Source organism: Microtus pennsylvanicus, chromosome 15 (assembly GCF_037038515.1).
Source record: "Microtus pennsylvanicus isolate mMicPen1 chromosome 15, mMicPen1.hap1, whole genome shotgun sequence".
Taxonomy (NCBI): domain Eukaryota; kingdom Metazoa; phylum Chordata; class Mammalia; order Rodentia; family Cricetidae; genus Microtus; species Microtus pennsylvanicus.
This window is the reverse complement of record NC_134593.1, coordinates 2,680,256-2,704,470: the sequence shown is the minus strand read 5'-3', so window position 1 is coordinate 2,704,470 and position 24,215 is coordinate 2,680,256. Positions and strand designations below refer to the sequence as shown.

At 41.6% G+C, this 24,215-nt stretch overlaps 2 protein-coding genes across 4 annotated transcripts in view; both read left to right on the top strand.

The window, feature by feature from the left end:
• Nucleotides 1-13,398, top strand: part of Anxa7 (annexin A7) — a 28,990-nt gene extending 15,592 nt beyond the window's left edge. For both annotated transcript variants that reach the window (XM_075949359.1, XM_075949360.1), the window contains 8 exons: nucleotides 1,484-1,586; nucleotides 1,739-1,833; nucleotides 3,899-4,012; nucleotides 5,848-6,018; nucleotides 8,336-8,506; nucleotides 8,581-8,656; nucleotides 10,059-10,171; nucleotides 12,965-13,398. In XM_075949359.1, the coding sequence (XP_075805474.1) occupies nucleotides 1,484-1,586; nucleotides 1,739-1,833; nucleotides 3,899-4,012; nucleotides 5,848-6,018; nucleotides 8,336-8,506; nucleotides 8,581-8,656; nucleotides 10,059-10,171; nucleotides 12,965-13,087 (966 nt within the window). In that variant the 3' untranslated portion in view covers nucleotides 13,088-13,398. The remainder of the gene's footprint in view (nucleotides 1-1,483; nucleotides 1,587-1,738; nucleotides 1,834-3,898; nucleotides 4,013-5,847; nucleotides 6,019-8,335; nucleotides 8,507-8,580; nucleotides 8,657-10,058; nucleotides 10,172-12,964) is intronic.
• An 8,182-nt stretch (nucleotides 13,399-21,580) lies between these two features.
• Cfap70 (cilia and flagella associated protein 70) overlaps nucleotides 21,581-24,215 on the top strand; it is an 82,610-nt gene continuing 79,975 nt past the window's right edge. The window contains exon 1 of one of the 2 annotated variants that reach the window (XM_075949509.1): nucleotides 21,581-21,633. The gene's annotated coding sequence lies outside the window, so the exon portion shown is untranslated. The remainder of the gene's footprint in view (nucleotides 21,634-24,215) is intronic. The other variant, XM_075949510.1, reaches the window with a different exon arrangement.

Genomic DNA, 24,215 nt, shown 5'->3' with positions numbered 1-24,215 from the left:
CCCAAGTTCTGCCCCTATCAGGCCAAGGCAGTTTCTTTATTCATTAACCAATGAAAGCAGTACAAAGACAGAAGAACCTCCTACACCATCACACGACTGAAAAAAAAAATTTATGCTGCAGTATTTGTTACAAGTAGAATAATTTTAATTTTTCCTTAAAACTACTTTGGAAATATTTGTTCTTTGCTTGTATTTCTGACTTGGACATTAATGGGGAGTAACTGCTAAGCCTGTTTTGGCAAAGCAGAATGTTAGGGTATGAATATGTATAAGTGGGAGGAATTCCTAATAATAAAGACCTTTCCTTGAAGCTGGAAGGCTTGCTTGGTGGAAGGATGCTTTCCCAGTGTTTCCAGGGCCTGGATTCAGTTCCCACCACCGTCAGAGAAAGGGTTCTGTATGAGTGCTGAGCTGTCCATGTCCCTTTCTCTCTTTTATTTTTTGTCCCTTAACAAGTGCTGGTTTTTTGTTTTTTTTTTTTTTTTTAATCTTGGTTTTTCGAGAGAGGGTCTCTCTGTGTAGCCCTGACTGTCCTGGAACTCACTCTAGATCAGGCTGGTCTCAAACTCAGAGATCCACCTGCCTCTGCCTCCCCAGTGCTGGGATTAAAGACATGCACCACTAGCACCTGACTGGGTTATTCTTTTCCTTCCCTCCCTCCCTCCCTCCCTCCCTCCCTCCCTCCCTCCCTCCCTCCCTGTTTCTTTCTTTTCTTCTCTTCTCTTTTCTTTTCTTTTCTTTCTGTTGTGGACCATCAATTATTTCTCTGACCAGAAGGGAGGCGTGGGAATAAAAGACACAACTCACATGACTTTATTGGAAGGGAGTTTTCAGGAATCTCTCATGAAATCCTGAGTTCACATCCTGAAAGTCACCCATGTGTATTCTCCAAACAGCTTTTATACCAAAATGCAAACTGAGGGGAAATTCATTAGCATTCTGTTTCCTAGGTAACCAAGCGAATGACTATGGTCATGTCCACACCTTTCTATGCCCATTTTGTCACCTCTTCCTATCTATACCTGCTTTGTCATGTAGACTGAATTAACATCTCTTTCCCAGGCATCCTCCCAAAATACAAAGAAGGATCTGAGTGACATTAGCATATCCTGACCCTTTGTTTAGGATGGAGTCAGTTTGTCTCAAAGGCTAGGTGACCACCCCCTGTGCGGCCCCTGGCAAACTGTGGCCTGAAAGTCTCGGCCAGCCATACAATGTAGAAATATGGGCCTGTATAATATGGCCCAACATTTTCTTTTTCTTTTATTTTTCCTTTCTTCCTTCCTTTTTTCTATTGTTTAAGAAAATATTTAGTTGGAGACTAATATGTTAGTAAGGGGCTAGATCTGTCTGTCCAAAATGAGGCCTGGTAATAATGCTCATATTCTTGTACTAAATCCTTGTGTACATATGGTAGCTGGTGAAGTTGCCTATTGTCCAAGCAAAATTTTTTACTTGAACCTTATACACCTTTTGTTACCAGCCTGCCATGATGACTCAGGGCACCCAAGGAACAATCCGGCCAGCCTCCAACTTTGATGCTGTAAGAGATGCAGAAATTCTTCGCAAAGCAATGAAGGGTTTTGGTAAGGAAATGGATTGTCTTTTTACAGCTATAGGGAAAGTGAACCTAAGTCATAAACAAAGTCCTGTGTCAACTTATACCTCAGTATCATGTGGTGCCTACTGCCTTGGAAGCATTCTCGTCCTTATATAAATATATCTGTGACTCTTTCAGGGACAGATGAGCAAGCAATTGTGGATGTTGTGTCGAGTCGTTCCAATGACCAGAGGCAACAAATTAAAGCAGCCTTTAAGACCATGTATGGCAAGGTATGTCTTTTCCCTTTTACAAGAAGCAGTGGGGTCTGTTCCACAGGGTCTGCATCCATGTCAGATTGGACACTGTATTTTTACTAATACTGTGGGGGACAGGACAGATTCCAGGATTAATATCTCTTCAACACCTCATCTCCCCTCATACTGCATCTTGTATGTGATAGTCATTCAGGAAACAGTGGCTATGGCCCCCACTGAGATCTACTCCTTACTTAGTCCCTGCCTTTTCTCAGCTGTTGGTCATCTTCCACCCTCTTCCCTCTGAACATGTCCTGTGCTACAGCTGGCGTTTTGTGCTTCTGTGTGCTTGTTTCTGTTTCTGCGTGGCTAACAACTTCTTCAGTATTAGCTACTCTCTGTACGATGAGAGGCAGATTTGGCTGTTCCAGCAGGAGGTGTGTAGTGAGCGGTTCCTTAGTAAATTTGTGTTGAATGGATGATCAGTGCCTACATGCAGCCAAATTAATGGTGAAATTGCCCTTGATCCTTAGACATGATGGAGAAGAGTGGTTAGCATATCTTTGTCATTTACACAGGAATCTAAACTTTCCTAACATCTTCTGCAGTGTGTTTACTTTCTTCAGAATGTTAGCCTGTTTTCCTCTACTCAGTTCAGATATACCTCTCTCTCTCTCTCTCTCTCTCTCTCTCTCTCTCTCTCTCTCTCTCTCTCTCTCTCTCTCTCTCTCGACAGGGTTTCTCTGCCTCTGCAGCTCTTGTCCTGGAACTAGCTCCTGTAGACCAGGCTGGCCTTGAACTCACAGAGATCCACCTGCCTCTGCTGAGTGCTGGGATTAAAGGCGTGCGCCACCACCACCCAGCCTACTTCTCCGTATTATTATTTCTGCTACTAAATTGTGTGTGTGTATGTGTTACAGGTATGCACTGAGCTTTCTTGTCATGATCTATCTCTTTCTTTTTCATCTATTCTCTGTACATGTGAGATGTGTTACGTGAACGGGTTCTCTCTAACATGTGTGTCTCAGAGAGTGATCTCAGGTTGTCAGACTTAATAACTCACATTGTGGCAGGGGCAGGCAGATCTTTGAGTTTGAGGCCAGTCTGGTCAATAGAGTGAGTTTTAGGACAGCCAGGGCTACACAGAGAAACCTTTCTCAAGAGAAGAAAGAGACCACGCGTTCTTCTTTTATATTTAAGTTCACTTAAATATCCTGGGAGGGTCAGGACCTGGCATGCTGGGATTTGAAGTCCAGACCAATACAACTCTCAGGCCTGGGAGCTGGGGGCTACGTTCCCAACTTAACAATCATTTTTTAAACACTCATTTATTTTTGTGCGAGTCTGTGTATATGTGTGTGGGTGTGCACATGCTGTCAGACATGTATGGGGGCCAGCAGCCAGCTTTCTACCATGTGGGGCCCAGGGCTTGAACTCAGACCCCATACTTGACGGATATCTGTTACCCACTCAGAATCTCACCAGCCCCCATGTTGTTGGTCTGAATCATACTTTCTGTCTTTGTATCTGGTACAGTAGAAGAACTGCAGGAAGGACTTATGTGTTTCTAAACAGTGAATTCATCACTAAATTTAATACTCATTGTGTCATATATCACATTCAGATTTGAAATTTTGACTTTCATAGTGCCAATTCCGTTTTTCTGTAAGATTCAAGTGAGGGGCCTAACAGGTGGCTCAGTGGCACTGGCTGCTCTTCCGGACAGCACAGGTTCTGTTCCCTGCACCTATGCAGCAGCTCACCACCCTCTGTAACTGGGAGATCCAGTGCCTATTTCTGGTCTCCACAGACACTCAGGCATGTGGTGCACAGACATATATGTAGGTAAGACACCCATACACCTAAAATAAAAATTATTAAAAGAAAAGAACCTCATGTGAGATAAGATATAGAAATCCTGTATATTCACTGGGTAATGGTGGCACACACCTTTAATCCCAGCACTCGGGGCAGAAGCAGGCAGATCTACAGAACAAGTTTCAGGATAATCAGAGCTATACAGAGAAACACTGTTTTAAAAAAAGGAAAGAAAAAAAAGAAATCAATGTTATGTACTTAATTTTCATATCTTTTTAAACAGGATTTAATTAAAGATCTTAAGTCAGAGTTGAGTGGAAATATGGAAGAGTTGATCCTTGCCCTGTTCATGCCTTCTACTTACTATGATGCCTGGAGTTTACGGAAAGCAATGCAGGTACTCCATCTTATTTTCTATAACTATTCTATTACTATGATGCCTGGAGTTTACGGAAAGCAATGCAGGTACTCCACCTTATTTTCTATAACTATTCATGCCTTCTACTTACTATGATGCCTGGAGTTTACGGAAAGCAATGCAGGTACTCCACCTTATTTTCTATAACTATTCATGCCTTCTACTTACTATGATGACTGGAGTTTACGGAAAGCAATGCAGGTACTCCACCTTATTTTCTATAACTATTCATGCCTTCTACTTACTATGATGCCTGGAGTTTACGGAAAGCAATGCAGGTACTCCACCTTATTTTCTATAACTATTCATGCCTTCTACTTACTATGATGACTGGAGTTTACGGAAAGCAATGCAGGTACTCCACCTTATTTTCTATAACTATTCATGCCTTCTACTTACTATGATGACTGGAGTTTACGGAAAGCAATGCAGGTACTCCACCTTATTTTCTTTTTTTTTTTTATCTTTGCATCTTTATTTCTCTTAATCACTATTATAGCTCATTTTACAATCCCTGATATTAAATGTGTTAAATCATACACAAAGAAAAGACACATATATGCATGTGCCCACACCATCAATTATAAATGTGGTTACAGGCTTCAATAATGATATGTATAGGAAATAGTACCAGAGGCATCATAACATAAAGAAAATCCTTTGCATATGTGGTACTAGGTTGTTTGCCTCCTACTACTTCTGAGAAAGAGTCCAAATTTTATGCTGCAATAAAAGGGACCAGCACAAGTTTCAGGCCATTGACCCATGCTGCTTCAAGATTTTTAGTCATATTATATGACATGACCATAGCTTCTTTTTAATAAATAAAATACCACTCAATAGTATTAAATCCCCCCTAGGGAAGAATCTTTATCTGTAACTTCTTGAGGAAAAGGTTACCATCTGAGAAGCAGCAGATCTTTCTGGTGGATTGTAATATTTCCAATGTAGTTTCAAAGCCCAAGTCCCACAGAGAGGTTAAGGCCAGCACGAACTCCACAGTGCCATTATTTCCTAACACAGCTACATTTCCTTTTTACTAAGTTGTGAAGAAATTTGTGACAGATCATAAAAGTTTATTTGTAGAACCTGATCACACAGGGAGCTGCACTGCTCTGCGACTTAAGAAACGAGGCATGCTTTTATTTGCAGCCTTGTCACATTTGTTAAAGCCAGCAGTGGCATATATGCCAGAATTATCTTGTATAAATAAACAAGAGGCAAAAATTATGCACTTTTATAAGTACTTGGACACTATACCAGAAGAAAAAGGACATAAATATGGCCAATATTGGCTTTAAAAGAAAAGTCAGGCTCTTGCAACTATTTCAAAGGCTAGAAACTTCACTTTTTTATTTATTTCAATCCCCTTAGCTATTCTGAATTATTTAAATGATATATATTTATATTCTATAGAAACCATTGTGTGTTTATCCAGAGGCAGATTGCAGAACAATGTATTTCTTGTGGAAGTCTATTTTTTATTTTCCACCTTATTTTCTATAACTATTCATGCCTTCTACTTACTATGATGACTGGAGTTTACGGAAAGCAATGCAGGTACTCCACCTTATTTTCTATAACTATTCTATTACTATGATGCCTGGAGTTTACGGAAAGCAATGTAGGTACTCCACCTTATTTTCTATAACTATTCTGCATTGCTTTATATATAAGCCTCACAAATTTTGATAATTCTGAATTTGTAGGGATGTATGAGGCAAAATACTACTTTGTGTCCTCTGAAATGTAGCTTGATCATCTTTAGAGACCGTCCCTTGCTTCTGTGTAATCCCTCCCTTTGTTTCATATAGGGGGCAGGAACTCAAGAACGTGTATTAATAGAGATTTTGTGCACAAGAACAAATCAAGAAATTCGAGACATTGTTAGATGTTATCAATCAGAATTTGGACGAGATCTTGAGAAGGACATTAAGTCAGATACCTCAGGACATTTTGAACGTCTCCTCGTGTCCATGTGCCAGGTGAGTGTGGTATAAATGTCTGTATGTTAGTGGAGGGACCAGACTTTTTATCTGAGCATGTGCCAGCGAGCACACTTCATTAATAGTCAGCTCCCTGAATTATTGCTGTCGTTAAGAGGAACAACACAGAATGCAGTGAACAGATTTCTTCGTAGTTGTTACTGAGACTGTTCTGTACATCTGGCTTTTGTAAGAAATTAGAAAATAACTTCTTTTAGATTTCATGAAATCAGAACCAGCCTGAGGCTCTGTGGCAGAGGGGAAGTTGAAAGTCCTGTCAGTTCATGAGGCCTACCAGAAGATGTGCAGGGTCACAGGAGAGGCGGGATGACCTTCCTTATTTCCAGGTGTGCAAAGAAGTGGAAAGAGAGCCTCTGGAAGGTTAAGGACGGTGAGGGAAGGCCAGTGGATAACACACTTGATTGGTATCGGAAGTTACTTCTGACAGATAGTGTACACAAGGACAGGATCGCAGGGATCTGAATTCAGGGGAGGAGAGGCTCTGACGAGCCAAGGAAAGGTAGTTAGAGAAAGTATCGTGGGTGTACAGTGGTGTGCCAAGGCTGGAACTACAAAAATGAGGGGAAAATGATCGGAAGAGCTAAGTTTGAACAGCAAAGCAAAAGAGTAAACTAGCTTTGAAAAAGAGCAAGAGGGGGAGACAGGTGTATATGTTTAGTGCTTTAAAAAGGGGTGCGTGGTTTTTAATTGGGTTTATCTTTATGCAGGGTTCATGACCCATTCTTGACTTTTCTAGGGTGGGAAGAGGTATAGCACGAATAATAAAAACCCAGAGACAGATATTGGGGTTCAACTTGATGGTCAGAAAAGCAAAACAGCCACGTCACTAGAGAGCTCTCACCTCTATGAAATCCTGAGACCGAAAGAGAGTGAGTTCCTGTCTCATCCTGCCTTATGTTCCTCTCTAGTGCTGGGATTAAAGGCGCGCACCACCACCCTACCTCTGTGGCTAACTAGTGTGGGTTCTGGGATTAAAGGTGTGTGCCACCACTGCCTGGCCTCTACGGCTGGGCTGAGTAGTGTGGCTGCTGTGCACTGACCTTCAGGCAAGCTTTATTTATTAAAATGCAAATGAACTATCACTACTCAGACGTTAATTCTTAGAAAACAGGAAATTACTTAAATTACTTAAATCCAAATAATATTATTTATTATTTATACAATATTCTTTCTGTGTGTATGCTTGCAGGCCAGATGAGGGCACCAGACCTCATTACAGATGGTTGTGAGCCACCATGTGGTTGCTGGGAATTGAACTCAGGACCTTTGGAAGAGCAGGCAATGCTCTTAACCGCTGAGCCATCTCTCCAGCCCCTCCAAAGAATAATTTAAAATTTTTCCTGAGGCCGGGCGATGGTGGCGCACGCCTTTAATCCCAGCACTCGGGAGGCAGAGGCAGGCGGATCTCTGTGAGTTCGAGACCAGCCTGGTCTACAGGGCTAGTTCCAGGACAGGCTCTAAAGCCAGAGAAACCCTGTCTCGAAAAACCAAAAAAAAAAAAAAATTCCTGAGCACTTTTTAAAGAATATTCCTTTTATTATTTGTGTTTTGGAAGGAGTGCTAGAGATTGCAGCCTTGCTGACACAGTAGGCAGGCATGCTGCCTCTGAGCTTAGGCCCCTTTTGAACACACTTTCCTGAGTTATGTCTATTTACCCATTTGTAAAATGACTATGCCATTCCTCGTGCCAAGTGCTCCTCAAAAGAGACTTCTCTAGCTTTTTGGGTTTTTTTTTTCCTTTAGATTGAATCTAGGGGATCATACCTGCAAGGTAAACAAACTGCCTACCACTAAGCTATATCCCCAGCCCTCATAATAAATATGTGTGTGCTAAAGTATACTTGGATCTGAAATCTTACATTGTCCCTTCTTAGAGTGAAATTCCTTGAGGGCACAGACCTGGTCTCTGGTGTCCCTGTAATTCAACATAATGCCTGGTACAGAGATAACATACTGCTTGGTATTTTACAGTTTTATAGGAATATAACTCTACAGTGTGTTTTGATCTCAAATCCCAACGAAAGAGAGTTAGAGTATTTTTCATTTCAGTGATAGTTTATATTCCATTGTTAAAGACATTTAGTTGTAATTTAGCACTTAAAGCCCTGAAACCCCTTACTTTAGCCTTATTAAGCCATGACCTTGACCAAAACCCAAAGCTAATTGTAATGTAATACTGATTTGGAAGGAAAGACTTGGCAGACTTGGTGCATTCACCTTCAATACGTTTCCCTAGACATTCCATAGTAGTGCACCGAGGAAAGGACTTCACTTGACTCTGGTCTTTCTCTTGCAGGGAAACCGTGATGAGAGCCAGAGTGTAAATCACCAGATGGCTCAGGACGATGCCCAGCGCCTCTATCAAGCTGGTGAGGGGAAGTTAGGGACAGACGAATCCTGCTTCAACATGATCCTCGCCACGAGAAGTTTCCCTCAGCTGAAAGCAACCATGGAGGCTTATTCCAGGGTATGAACTCTTCTGGAGATTGCGTGTCTGTCTTAAGATCTGAAAATGCTTAACTCTGTAACTTTTGTTTGCAGATGGCCAATCGAGATTTGTTAAGCAGTGTAAGCCGAGAGTTTTCTGGATATGTCGAAAGTGGTTTGAAGACCATCTGTAAGATTTTTATTTTTGTCCTTTGCCTTAATTTGTCTTTAATTGGGTGGTTACAGTTAATCACTAGTTAATCACTAGTTAAACACTAGTTAAACACTAGTCCCTAGAATCTGCTTAGGCAGAAACCGAGTAAACCCTATATTTTATGTACAGTACTCTGAATGTTGATGGTGTAATCAGATGAATATTTTGTTTGTTTGCTTGAGAGTATTTGTTTATATATCTTTATTGAACACTGTACGAAGACCTCGTGTATTGTAGTTCTTCCTCTTAACAAATGAGGAAGCCCTAAGGAGCTACCAGTACTACCCCAAGATGTGGTTTTTTTGGTTAGTTAATTTATTTATTTATTGAGACAGGGTCTTACTGTGTAAGCCAGGTTGGCCTTGAGTTTGCAAAGATCCACCTGCCTCTACCTCCTGAGTGTATCTCCATATATAGCACACAAAACATTGTTTTGAGCCCTCAGAACACACATCCAAGTTCTTAACACGGTGAGACTGTTTGGAGTTAATGTGTTTGTGGTGATCTGACACCTCAGTGTGTGGGAATTCTGTCCTCGGGATACTACAGAAATAAGGAGAGTCTTACGAACTCCTTATTACTAGCCATGGAGTGCCTGAAAATGTTAGTGTAATGACCATGGCTAAAGTGACAGTCGCGTACAACGTGTACCCTCTGCCATCTGTAGGAACTCACTTTGCTAAGTGGTTTTCCAGTGACTCACAGTTCCAGATGCTGTTTTCAAATCTTTGTCAATAGTTTTTTCTCAGCCAAATGACAGTCGTTTTAGTATGTATATGGTGCTAGGAATTGAACCATGCTAGAGAAGTACCTTACCACTGAGCCGTCGTGTGTGATATGTGTGTTACAGACTATGCATGTCATGGCACACGTATGGAGACTAGAAGATATTTCAGTGGAGTCAGTTCTAGCTTCTACCTTTAGGTGCTTTGCATTTGGGGGATCGAACTCAGGCAACTGGGCTTTTACAAGTGCTTTTCCTGCTCTAACTGGGCCCTCAAAAATATATTCTTAATGTAAAGAATTCAGATTTCTGTCATTTCTTTTAATAAGCTATTACTTAATCTGGGACACATCTGCTATAGATCTTCATACTAGAAAATGTAAAGAATATACATCAGAAAAAAAAAAGAATCCACATCAGTGCATCTATAAAGAGAAAATAGATTTATCGGCTTGAGTGAATGTTCTAGAAATGAAAGTTGCCTGTCTGATTCCGCTACAAAGGTTGATACATGCTGAGAAAAAACAGGTAGCAGAAAACCATTCACACTCTTCTTATTTCTGTGTAAAAAATAATCACAAACAGGCTTAAATGAATGCACAGAGGTGGGCTGGCTGGTCATGCGGCCTCCTCTGAAGCATGTCTGCCTTGCAGTGCAGTGCGCCCTAAACCGCCCCGCCTTCTTTGCTGAGCGACTCTACTGTTCCATGAAAGGCGCTGGCACAGATGACTCCACCCTGGTCAGGATCGTGGTCACTCGCAGTGAGGTGAGACAAGATGACACTTTCTCTGTCAGACTGAAGAATCAATGTTCATGATTATAAAACCCTTAGGAATGACATGCTCTCCATGTGAGGGAGGTTTTCAGTAACATTAGCCCCTCAGTGAAGACAGCAAGAAAGCTTTCCTACTTGAAAAGGCCAGTGAGGAATACAGGTTTATGGGAAATTGCAAGGTGTATTTGTTTGTTTGTTTGTTTGTTAAATTTCTAAGGAGACTGGGGTCTCATTAGATTGCCTAGGCTGGCTAGGACTACAGGATGCACCATTGTGTCTGCCTTGCTTTTGTGGCTTTAGAGCCTGGCCTGGAATTAGGTCGTGTAGCCCAGGCTGGCTACAAACTCATAGAGATCTGCCTGCCTCTGCCTCCTGAGTGCTGAGATTAAAGGCGAGCACCACCACCGCCCAGCTTATTTACCGACTGATTTTTGCAGTGCTGGGACTGAAACCTAGGTACTTGTGCACGCTAAGTATGGGTTCCAGTTTGTTCTTTTTCGTGGTCGTGTAAAAAGTAAAAATACCCATCTGTTTGGATATCAATGTTAGCATCCTTGTGAATTATAAAATAATCTTTAAATTCATCAGTTTTTACTTCAATATATTGATATTCTGTGTGTGTGTGTGCGTGCGTGTGCATGTGTGTGCGTGCGTGTGTGTGTGTGCGTGCGTGCGTGCGTGCGTGTGTGTGTGTGTGTGTGTGTGTGTGTGTGTGTATTTGGGGAGGATTCAAGACAGAGTTTCTCCGTGTGTAGCCCTGGCCGTCCTGGAACTCCCTCTATAGCCCAGGTTGGCCTCAAACTCATAGAGTTCCCCCTGCCTCTGCCTCCCAAGTGCTGAGCCACCACTGCCCAGTTATATTTTTAATTGAAAGTATACATTATTAAATAAACTATAGAAGGTAGTTAATTTTTTTAGAAAGGCAAACAAAATTTAGGGTTTTTGTTTGTTTTGTTTTAGACAGAGTTTCTCTGTGTATTCCTGGCTGTCCTAGAACTTGCTTTGTAGACCAGGCTGGTCTAGAACTCTGAGATCTGGCCCATTTTGACCATTTTTTAAGTGTACTGTGCAACCGTGTGGTCACATTGTGCACTCTTGCACCATCTAGAAATGTTTACATCTTGCAGAACTGAAAATCCACACTCAGGAAACAGTCACCCCTGCCTTCAGCTCAGCCACACAGCTTTCTGTCCTGTGTTGATGGCACTGGATTTATCGTGTGCTAGGAATCGTATAGCATTTTTGAGACTGGCTTCTTTACTTAGCCTCGGCTTGGAACTCATCATGACTGCATAATTTTAAGACTGAGTAACAACCCATCTTGACTGATGTTCGTCTGTTTATACGTACTTGGTTTGCTTCTGCCTTTTGTATTTTGTAAATGATGCTGCTATGAGCGTGGTGTGCACTGATCCCTTCCAGTCCCTGCTACTTCATTTGGGGATTCAGCAAGAAATGGAGTTGCTGGACGATACTGTAATTCTGTAGATCCTTTTTTATTTTTTTAAAAATATTTATTTATTTATTATGTATACAGCATTCCTTCCATGTATGCATGCAGGCCAGAAGAGGGCACCAGACCCCATTACAGATAGTTGTGAGCCACCATATGGTTGCTGGGAATTGAACTCAGGACCTTTGGAAGAGCAGGCAATGCTCTTAACCTCTGAGCCATCTCTCCAGCCCCAAATATTTATTTATTATGTATACAATATTCTTTCTACGTGTATGCCTGCAGGCCAGAAGAGGGCACCAGATCTCATTATAGATGGTTGTGAGCCACCATGTGGTTGCAGGGAATTGAACTCAGGACCTTTGGAAGAGCAGGCAATGCTCTTAACCGCTGAGCCATCTCTCCAGCCCTGTAGATCCTTTTTTAAATCACTGTACTGTTATCCACAGCAACTACTACATGTTACATTCCCACCAGGAATGTACAAGTGTTTTCATTTTTTGGCATCCTTGCCACCACTTACTGTATTACACATTTTTGTAAAGCTATCCTATTATCAGATAATGTATATTTTAAATGACAGTATTTGGGGATAACAGATGAAACTGGTGTCTTGTCATCCAGGGTTTTCTAAAGCAGCAAATGAGATCTTCCCTGAGAGTGTGAGCAAAGGTGGCCTCAGCACTAGTATGAATGATAATTCTGGAACATTGCTCATTGGGTGTTTATGATGGAGGAAGGTCATTGGTTAAATTAAAAGAAACTGCTTTGGCCCATCTCATTGGTTAGGAGATAGGTGGGAGGAGTAAACAGAACAGAACGCTGGGAGGAAGAGGCCTTAGCTCTAGCCCTTACTTGGCCCTTAGCTCTAGCCCTTACTGGCTAATTCTGATATCCCAATCAACCCATCTCTAACAATCTGTGAGCACCGGTCTTACCGGGAAGATTCTAGTTCAGAGCTTCATCGCATGTGTCTGCCCAGGAGCAGGTAGCATGGCGTCTGCTCCCGAGAGGAGAGCTGTCGGGTCTGACCTCACTTCCTCTTCCTCCCAGCGTTCTGTTCTGTTTACTCCTCCCACCTATCTCCTAACCAATGAGATGGGCCAAAGCAGTTTCTTTTAATTTAACCAATGACCTTCCTCCATCATGTTTATCCTTTCCCATTCTGATTATTGTGGTATTATTACATAAATAAATGCCCTGATCTACAGAGTAAGTTCCAGCGAGGGTTTTACACAAAGAAACCCTGTCTCAAAAAAGCAAAATGAAACCCAACAACAAAAATGCATTTTCTTTGAACAGATTTTTTTCTGACCTACCATTTCTTACAGATTGACCTTGTTCAGATAAAGCAGATGTTCACCCAGATGTATCAGAAGACACTAAGCACCATGATTGCCAGTGACACAAGCGGGGACTACAGAAAGCTGCTGCTGGCCATCGTTGGTCAGTGAGAGGGATTTGGGTCTCTTTAATGAATGAAGCTATTCCGAGCTTAGCCTTGCAAGCAATGAGACCTGCATGCAGAAATGTCAGCACCACTTAACCGGAGTAGCTTTTTATTAAAGATTGTGTCAGGGTAACGTGCTTGGGTTGCACACATTGTTACTGCCTTAATTCCAATATTCTTTTTTTCTTTGTATATCCAATCAGTGTAAAAGCCATATCAATGATGTAGTAATTTTGTGCCATTTGTAAAGCTTTATTCTCACTGCTTTTGTTTTAATCAGAATTTAAAATTGAATAAAAAATCACAGCAATCTAATTCTGTGTAATGTTAAAATGTTCATTACTTGTACTTCAAAAACTGAGAGAATAAGAATGGTGTTTTTTAAGACTGATGCTGGTCTGGTTTGATTTCAGAGCATAATTTTCAGCTCAGGAACATACTTAGAAGCCACAGTAAGTCCCATCTGACGGCTGAGGTTCCCTGGTACAGGTGGAGTGTCTCAGCTTCAGCTAACAGTATTAAAGCGCTTTAGAGCTGCCTGATGTCCACTCAGATAAGACAGTTTGTCCGGGAAATCTCTTAACTCTGGAGATTTTGAAAATTTCATTGGTGTTCTTGAGACTCCTTTTCTATCCCAAGGCCAGCTGTTAGGAGTGACTCCCACTGTGTGGGAGGAGTGCCTTGAAACCACACAGCTCTGACGGTGGTGACCCGTGCAAGGCTGGCTTCTAAGCTGCTGAGATCCCAGATATTACATTATCTCAGTAACCAGAATGTTCCCGAGGCTCTCAGGAGCTTAGCTGAAACACAGGAAAGCTGCCTCCCCTCCACAGCGCAGACACTTCAGCCCTAATAGAATCATTTCTGTGTTCTTGCCTGATTGGGGTGGATGAGGAGCAGAGCTAGTGCCATTCTGTTAATAGTCACAGGGAAAAATCACCTCAATTATGTAAGCCTGTTTTCCTTCCCATCTTTTTAAGAAAGATTTTATACATGTGTGTTTGCCTGTGTACATGTACATACAGCCACTGCATACATTGCCGGCAGAAACCCTGGAACAGGTTACAGATGCTTGCGAGCTGTCCTGTGAGTGCTGACTCCTAAAACGTCCTCTGCATGACCAACGTCTTTGAGATTTTTATTTTACGAATTTATTAGACTGGAAAAGTGGAAAGCTATGGTCTGATCTTTAAGATAAATGTTTAAGCAATAAGTTTGGCCCAATGACTTTATAGAAACAGTAAAATGGTATAATACTTTTAAAAACCACAGTTCTTTTGACCTAGAGTGGTAATTGTAATTTGAATCTTTTTAAAAAATTACTTATTCTTTATGTGTATAATCATTCATATATATGTCTGTACACCAGTCAAGCCTGGGGCCTGAGGAGTCCAAAAGGGGGCAGCAGATACTCTGAAAATGGAGGTAGAGATGGTTGTGAGCTGCCATGTGGATACTGGGAATTGAAGCCAGGTCCTCTGGAAGAGCAAGCAGTGCACTTGACCACTGAGCCATCTCTCAGCCCCAAGTTTGTTTGCTTGTTTTTCCTCATTTGTGTATTTTGGTTTTTTTTATCTTTTTTTTTTTATTGAGAAAATGAGAAAAAAAACAAGTTTCCACCTCCTCCCAGCCTCCCGTTTCCCTCCCCCTCCTCCCACCCTTTTCCCCCTCCCCCCACTCCTTTCCCCCTCCCTTTCCAGTCCAAAGAGCTGTCAGGGTTCTCCCCCCTCCGTCCATATCTAGGAAGGTGAACATCCAAACTGGGTAGGCTCCCACAAAGCCAGCACATTACGTAGGATCAAAACCCCTTGCCATTGTCCTTGGCGTCTCATCAGCTCTCATTGTTTGCCATGTTCAGAGAGTCCAGTTTTATCCCATGCTTTATCAGTCACAGTCCAGCTGGCCTTGGTGAGCTCCCAATATATCAGCTCCGCTGTCTCAGTGGGTAGGTGCACCCCTCGTGGTCCCGACTTCTTTGCTCTTGTTCTCCCTCCTTCTACTCCTCATTGGGATCTTGGGAGCTCAGTCCAGTGCTCCAGTGTGGGTCTCTGTCTCTATCTCCATCCATCACCAGATGAAGGTTCTATGATGATATGCAAGATATTCGTCAGTGTTGCTATAGGATAGGGTCATTTCAGGTTGCCTATCTCCAGCTGCCCAAGGAATTTACTGGGGACCTCGGCTTGGGCACCTGGGAGCCATTCTAGGTTCAAATCTCTTGCCAACCCTAAGGTGGCTCCCTTAACTAAGAATTGTGCTTCCGTGCTCCCCTATCCAACCTTCCTTTATCCCAATCCTCCTTTTTTTCCAAGTTCCCCCCTTCCTCCCCTTCTCCCTTTTCTCTCCCCATCTCCCCTTACCCCCATCCCACCCCACCCCCAAGATCTCAATTTTCTCTCCGGCAGCTTTGTCTACTTCCCATAGCCAAGAGGATAGCTATATGTTTTTCCTTTGGTTCACCTTCTTACTTAGCTTCTTTAGGATCACCAATTGTAGGCTCCGTGTCCCTTATTTATGGCTAGAAACCAATTATGAGTGAGTACATCCCATTTTCATCTTTTTGGGTCTGGGTTACCTCACTCAGGATAGTGTTTTCTATTTCCATCCATTTGCATGCAAAATTCGAGAAGTCATTGTTTTTTACCGCAGCATAGTACTCTAATGTGTAGATATTCCACACTTTCTTCATCCATTCTTCCATTGAAGGGCATCTAGGTTGTTTCCAGGTTCTGGCTATTACAAATAATGCGGCTATGCAGCCACAAATCCAGCCTTACAGAAAGTAATAGAAGGAAAATCACTAACCAAGGAGTCCAACAATGACCACAATAACTCAGACATCTAGAGACCCTTCATCAACACAAACCAAAGAAGGGAAACACACAAACTCTACGACTAAAAAAAAATGACCGGAGTTAACAACCACTGGTCATTAATATCACTTAATGTCAATGGACTCAACTCACCTATAAAAAGGCACAGGCTAAGAGATTGGATAAGAAAACAGGATCCAACATTCTGCTGTTTACAAGAAACACACCTCAACCACAAAGACAGGCACCTACTCAGAGTAAAGGGTTGGGAAAAGGCCTATCAAGCAAATGGACCTAAGAAACAAGCAGGTGTGGCCATACTAATCTCTAACAAAGTTGACTTCAAACTTAAATCAATCAGAAGAGATGGAGAGGGGCATTTTATATTCATAACAGGAACAGTGCATCAGGATGAAGTCTCAATCCTGAACATCTATGCCCCTAATATAAAAGCACCCACGTACATAAAAGAAACATTGCTAAAATTCAAGGCAGCCATCAAACCGCACACACTAATAGTAGGAGACTTCAACACTCCTCTCTCACCAATGGACAGGTCAATCAGACAGAAACCTAACAGAGAAATAAGAGAATTAATGGAAGTAATGAAGCAAATGGACTTAACAGACATCTATAGAACATTCCACCCAAATAGGAAAGAATACACCTTCTTCTCTGCAGCTCATGGAACCTTCTTGAAAATCGACCACATAGTCGGTAACAAAGCAAACATCCACAGTTACAAAAAAATATTACTAACCACCTGTGTCTTATCAGATCACCATGGATTAAAGTTAGAATTCAACAACAATGCTACCCCCGGAAAGCCTACAAAGTCATGGAAACTGAACAGCCAACTACTGAACCATACCTGGATTAAGGAAGAAATAAAGAAAGAAATTAAAGTCTTCCTGGAATTCAATGAAAATAAAGAAACAACATACTCAAACTTATGGGACACTATGAAAGCAGTCCTAAGAGGAAAGTTCATAGCACTAAGTGCCCACTTAAAGAAAACAGAGAAAGCTCACATTGGAGACTTAACAGCCCACCTGAAAGCTCTAGAAAAAAAAGAAGCAGACTCACCTAGGAGGAGTAGGAGACTGGAAATAATCAAACTGAGGACTGAAATCAATAAAATAGAAACACAAAGAACAATCCAAAGAATCAATGAAACAAAAAGCTGGTTCCTGGAGAAAATCAACAAGATTGACAAACCCCTATCCAAACTAATCAAACGGCAGAGAGAGAATTTGCAAATTAATAAGATCAGAAATGAAAAGGGGGACATAATCACAGACACAGAGGAAATTCAGAGAATCATTAGATCTTACTACAAAAGCCTATATGCCACAAAACTGGAAAATGTAAAGGAAATGGATACTTTCTTAGATAAATATCATTTACCAAAGTTAAATCAGGACCAGGTGAACAATCTAAATAGACCTGTTAGTCGCGAAGAATTAGAAGAGGTTATCAAAAACCTCCCTACCAAAAAAAGCCCAGGACCAGATGGTTTCAATGCGGAATTCTACCAGAACTTCCAAGAAGACCTAATACCTATACTCCTTAATGTATTTCACAATATAGAAACAGAAGAGGCACTGCCAAATTCCTTTTATGAAGCTACAGTTACTCTGATACCAAAACCGCACAAAGACTCAACCAAGAAAGAGAATTATAGACCAATCTCACTCATGAACATCGATGCAAAAATCCTCAACAAAATACTGGCAAACCGAATCCAAGAACACATTAGAAAAATTATCCATTATGATCAAGTAGGCTTCATCCCAGGGATGCAGGGTTGGTTCAACATATGAAAATCTATCAATGTAATCCATCATATAAATAAACTGAAAGAAAAAGACCATATGATCATCTCATTAGATGCTGAAAAAGCATTTGACAAAATTCAACATCCCTTTATGATAAAAGTATTGGAGAGATTAGGGATACAAGGGTCATACCTAAATATAATAAAAGCTATATACAGCAAGCTGACAGCTAACATCAAATTAAATGGAGAGAAACTCAAAGTCATCCCATTAAACTCAGGAACACGACAAGGCTGTCCACTCTCGCCATACCTCTTCAATATAGTGCTTGAAGTTCTAGCAATAGCAATAAGACAACATAATGGGATCAAGGGGATTCGAATTGGAAAGGAAGAAGTTAAACTTTCGTTATTCGCAGATGATATGATAGTGTACATAAGCGACCCCCAAAACTCCACCAAAGAACTTTTACAGCTGATAAACAGCTTTAGTAATGTGGCAGGATACAAGATCAACTCCAAAAAATCAGTCGCACTATTATACACAAAGGTTATGGAAGCAGAGAGGGAAATCAGAGAAGCTTCACCTTTTACGATAACCACAAACAGCATAAAATATCTTGGGGTAACTCTAACCAAGGAAGTGAAAGATCTATTTGACAAGAACTTTAAGGCATTGAAGAAAGAAATTGAAGAGGATACCAGAAAATGGAAGGATCTCCCTTGCTCTTGGATTGGGAGGATCAACATAGTAAAAATGGCAATTCTACCAAAGGCAATTTATAGATTCAATGCAATCCCCATTAAGGTCCCATCAAAATTCTTCACAGATCTTGAGAGGACAATAATCAACTTTATATGGAAAAACAAAAAACCCAGGATAGCCAAAACAATCCTATACAATAAAGGATTGTCTGGAGACATTACCATCCCTGACTTCAAACTCTATTACAGAGCTACAGTGATGAAAACAGTGTGGTACTGGTATAAAAACAGAGAAGTCGACCAATGGAATCGTATAGAAGACCTGAATTTTAACCCACAAACCTATGAACACCTCATTTTTGATAAAGGAGGCAAAAGTATACAATGGAAGAAAGAAAACATCTTCAACAAATGGTGCTGGCATAACTGGACGTCAACCTGTAGAAGAATGAAAATAGACCCATATCTATCACCATGCACAAAACTCAAGTCCAAATGGATTAAAGACCTCACTATCAGTCAGAACACATTGAACCTGATAGAAGAGAAAGTGGGAAGTACCCTACATCAGATGGGCACAGGAGATCGCTTCCTATGTGTAACCCCAACAGCTCAGACATTAAGGGCAACATTGAACAAATGGGACCTACTAAACCTGAGAAGCTTCTGTAAAGCAAAGGACACTGTCACTAAGACAAAAAGGCAACCTACTGACTGGGAGAAGATCTTCACCAACCCCACAACAGACAAAGGTCTGATCTCCAAAATATATAGAGAACTCAGGAAACTAGACTTTAAAATGCTAATTAACCCAATTAAAAAATGGGGCACTGATCTGAACAGAGAATTCTCAGCAGAGGAAGTTCAAATGGCCAAAAGACACTTAAGGTCATGCTCAACCTCCTTAGCGATCAGGGAAATGCAAATCAAAACAACTTTGAGATACCATCTTACTCCTGTCAGAATGGCTAAAATAAAAAACACCAATGATAGCCTTTGCTGGAGAGGCTGTGGAGGACGGGGTACCCTCATCCATTGCTGGTGGGAATGCAATCTTGTACAACCACTTTGGAAATCAGTGTTTCGGTTTCTCAGGAAATTTGGGATCAACCTACCCCTTGACCCAGCAATACCACTCCTGGGAATATACCCAAGAGATGCCCTATCATATGACAAGAGCATTTGTTCAACTGTGTATTTTGTTTTTAAAGACAGTCTTGTTTCATAGTAGTGACTGGCTTTGAATTTGGAATCTTCCTGTCTTAACCCTTTTATGTTCTGGGATTGTAGGCATATGCTACCATATCTAGCCCCTAAGCTTAGTTTACATGTAATTGACAAAATTTAAATTTGCTTAATTTAAGCCTCACAGTATGATCTTTGATAGAACTAATCTTATGTAGTGTCTTCCATAATCAAATTCAAACTGTCATATATATACATGCATATATATGTATGTACATATATATATATATATATATAGAGAGAGAGAGAGATGAAACTTACCATTTACATTTCAAGTGTGAGATGATACGTTATTATAAATTATAGTCACCACATTTCTAGAACTTAAAGTTGATAGCTTATACCTTTGAACATCTCCCATTTTCATGGCCTTTGCCCCTGGTAACCATCAGTCTGTTAATATGAGTCAACTATTTTATGTTCCACATACTTGTAATATAAATGACTGACTTATTTAGCATTTTTGTTTTTGTGCTTGTTTGTTTTGAGACCGGGTATTATAGTGAGTCTTGGATGGCCTGGAACTTGCTGTATAGACTAGGCTGCCCTGGCAGCCTCTGCCTCCCTACTGCTGGGTTTGAAGGTGGGCATCACCACGCTCGGCTCATCTGCATCATTGTAAATGGTAGGATTTTTTCCCCCTTTTCAAAGTCTGAATATTTCATCACGTGTTTACATATCACAATTGTGTGTGTGTATGCACGTATACAGTCATGTAAGTGTCTTACATAGCACAACATCTACAAGTCAGAAGACATCTTTGTTTTAAGGCAGTTCCTTTTTTTAACTGCTATGCAAGCTTCTAGCTGACTCAATTTCAAGAGATTCTTCCATCTCCACTTCCCATCTTTCCATGGGAGCACTGGGATTATGAACTCTTGTGACTCAAACTCAAATCCTCACATTTAGACACAAGCACCTATGTCATTCTTGTCCCTGCTAGACCTCTAGATGAGCAAATTGCCTCACCAAGCTAGACTTGGTAGACTTGAGTGTTCTTTACCACCTTGGATTTTCTTGGCAACCTTGTTCAAAATCTGTTGGTCTTAATGGTTAAGTGCATATTTCTTAACTCTCAGTTCATTTCCTTTGCTCTGTACTGTCTGTCCTTAAGCCTGGATCAATTCCTTTTAGACCAGCACTTTTATTATTATGAAGTGGGAAGCATGAGTCCTCTTGTTAATTTCTGACAAAGTCAGCAGTGGTTTTTAAAAAAGGTTTATCTTATATTTCAAATGTGTGTGTCTTTGTGTGGGTATGTGCACATGGGTGTAGGTGCCCTGGAACTGGAGTCATAGACTTGGGACTGCTTGTCGGTTGTGATTTTGATAGCAGTTTGCTTAGACCTTGTCCATTTCCTTCCAGCTATACTGCTAGGCATGGTCAGTGTGGAGGCCACGCTGGTGGGATAGTGTATACTTGGAATGCACAAGAAGCATCTGGCTATGTAGCCCTAGCTAATGTGGAACTTGCTAGCATACCCAGCTGAGAATTTATTTCTTCAACACAGGGATTCTCTGTATAGCTTTGGAGCCTGTCCTGGAACTAGCTCTCATAAACTAGGCTGACCTCGAATTCACTGCCTGCCTCTGCCTCCCGAGTGCTGGGATTAAAAGTGTGCACCACCACTGCCCTGTCTCAGCTGAGAATTTTAAAAGATTTATTTTTCACTTTTACCTTTGCCTGAGCATAGACACTCACAGAGGCCAGAAGAGGTCCCTGGATCACTTGATGCTGTAGCTACAGGCAGTTGTGCCTGTGTGCGTGTGTGTGTGTGTGTTGGTATATTGAAATCAAGAGTCGAGAAAATAAAATCGAAGGGTGAAAAGCTGCACTTTCACTCAAACTTGCAAAACGGAAGAAAAAAAAACCAAACCAAAACACACTACTCAGGAGGCGTGGTTTTCAAAACACAAGTGTGGGCTGTCATCTGCGACGGGAAAAAACAAGTTCTCGCGAGAGCTAGCCGGTTGCTATAGTTACAGAAAACATAACCAGCTTCTGCCTCAGGTAAGACAGCACCTCCCTTTCAGAGGCCTTGGGTTACTCCTCCTCCCCAGATCTTTTCTTCCAGGCCAAGGCCAGGTTGAAACTCCCGTGGTACCAAGGACTCTCCCTCCCAGCCCAGCTGCTCCCGCCGTACTGCCTCACCCCAGTGCAGGCACATTCTTAGGCTTTTGTCCAAGGTCACCCTTACTCAGTGGGAGGTGGTGCAGGGGCACGGTGCTTATTCCCGAATGGAGAGAATCTTCGAGGATAGGAAATGTTTAAAGTGAATGAATAGCTTTGGTATCTGTCTTAGAAAGGACAGAAGAAAAACAAATAGGAAGTCAAAGAATGCGAAGGTCCCAAAGTGATAAGGCTACACACTGGGGAGTGGGGGGCCCAGCCTAAGCCAGACCTTCAACGGGCGATGTTGACCGCAATGCTGAGGCTGGAGCCGGAAGTAGTAACACAGCTGAAGAATATTCGTGTGTATTCCTCTGCCTTGATCTCGATTTATTCTCACATTATGATCCAAACATACTGAAGTATTTGATTTGCTTTTTGATCTTTTTGAACCTTTTGCAGTCTTTTCTTTCTGCCTGGAACAGCCTTCATATTAAACCATTCTTTTAGCTCCAGGTGGCCTCCCATGAGGAGATTGTCCTGGTATGCCCATACACACATGCCTTCTCAGACCCGCTTAGGTCCCAGCTTCACACGTCCCTGCTCAGTGATGGCCTGGTAAGATAACAAATTGTCGGAAACTGTTTCCTTCTCTCCTGTATGGAAAGGCTTTAGTGCATACCAAGTCATAATGGAAAGTTAGTTTGCTCAATCCTCCGCTAGGGTACCAGTCACCAAGCTGATCCCTCCTGGTCTATTTATATGTCTCTCTTCCTCAGTAGACTTTAAATTCCCAAGGAAAGGGGGCTTATATCGTCTCCTAACCTCAGCAGTTACCCCTGTCCCTAACTTAATAAAGTTTGCTCGATTAATGATTTTGACAGGAGTGGGATGAATTGGATAAAAAGGAATCAAAGAGACTCAAAGTCGTGTGCTAGTCTAGCACGGGGAGCACTAATTTACCAGAAGGGGCTGACACAAAAAGGCATTCCTTTTGTGTCGTACGCTTGGTAAGGAAATTGCCAGTACCACTGAGGCCCTGGAAGCGCCTGGAAGCCTGAAGGCTGCAAAGACTGCCCTCTTTTTAGATCACCCACCCCAGACAGACGTGGAGTACTCTGTCCTCAAGCTGACTTTTCCTTTTACCTTTAAATTTATTTAAATTTAAATTTATTTTCAGTATAAAATATATAAAATTTCAGTATAAAATATGAAATTTCAGTATGAAACAATGGATTTCCTTATGACAGATTCATCTGTCTGTCATTGTACTTAGGTTCCTTCCACTGTCCCTGTAGGCCCTGACTCATCCCTTCCACTCTCACCCCAAAACACTTACATGTCTGCTTCCCTCCTTCCTTCCTTTCTTTCGCCAATAAAACTTTTAATGATTGTAAAAACCATTAACATAATCTTGGTAAATTGATCAGGAGAGCTATTTATGTATTTTGCTTTAATACAATACACTGGGCAGAATAATATTCTATTTTTTCCTTTTTTCTCATTTTTATTAGATTTTTAAAAAAGAAATACCAATCCAAATTCCCACTCCCTCCCCTCCTCCCATTCCTTCCACACACCCTCCCACTCCCCCTCTAATCCTCAGAGAGGGTAAGGCGCTTTGCTTTGTGGAAGGTCCAAGGCTCTCCCTGTTATATCTAGGATGACCAAGGTATACATCCAAAGAGAATAGGATCCCAAAAGGCCAGTGCATTCAGTAAGGATAAATCCCAGTGCCACTGCCAGTGGCCCCTCAGTCTGCCCCAGCCATACAACTGTTAACCACATCCAGAGGGACTAGTTTGGTCCTATGCTTGTTCCTTCCTAGTCCAGCTGGAGTTGGTGAGCTCTCATTAGCTCAGGTAAACTTTTCAGTGGATGAACCCTTCATGGTCTTGACCTCTTTGCTCATATTCTCATTCCTTCTACTCTTCAAATAGACCTTGGGAGCTCAGTCCAGTGCTCCAATGCGGGTCTCTGCCTCTGTTTTCATCTGTTATTGGTTGAAGGTTCTATGGTGATATTTAAGATAATCATCAGTCTGACTACTGGGCAAGGCCAGTTCGGGCTCCCTCTCCTCTATTGCTTAGGGTCTTGGCTGGGGTCATCCTTGTGGACTGCTTGAAATTTTTCTTGCTAACCCCATAATGGCTCCCTCAATCAAGATATCTCTTTCCTTGCTCGCATATCTGTCCTTCCTCCATCTCGACTATCTCATTCCCTCAAGTTCTCCTCAACACTCCCCTTCTCCCTTCCTGTTCCCCGTCTCCCTTTCCTTCTACCCCCTGCCCCCATGTTCCCAATTTTGTCAGGTGGTCTTGTGTGTTTCCAATTTCCAGGTGGGTCTATATATTTTTATCTTTGGGTTCACCTTGTTACTTAGCTTCTCTGGGATCATAAACTATATAGGCTCAAGGTCCTTTGTTTATAGCTAGTATCTACTTATGATACTACATACCATATTCATTTTTTGGGGTCTGTTA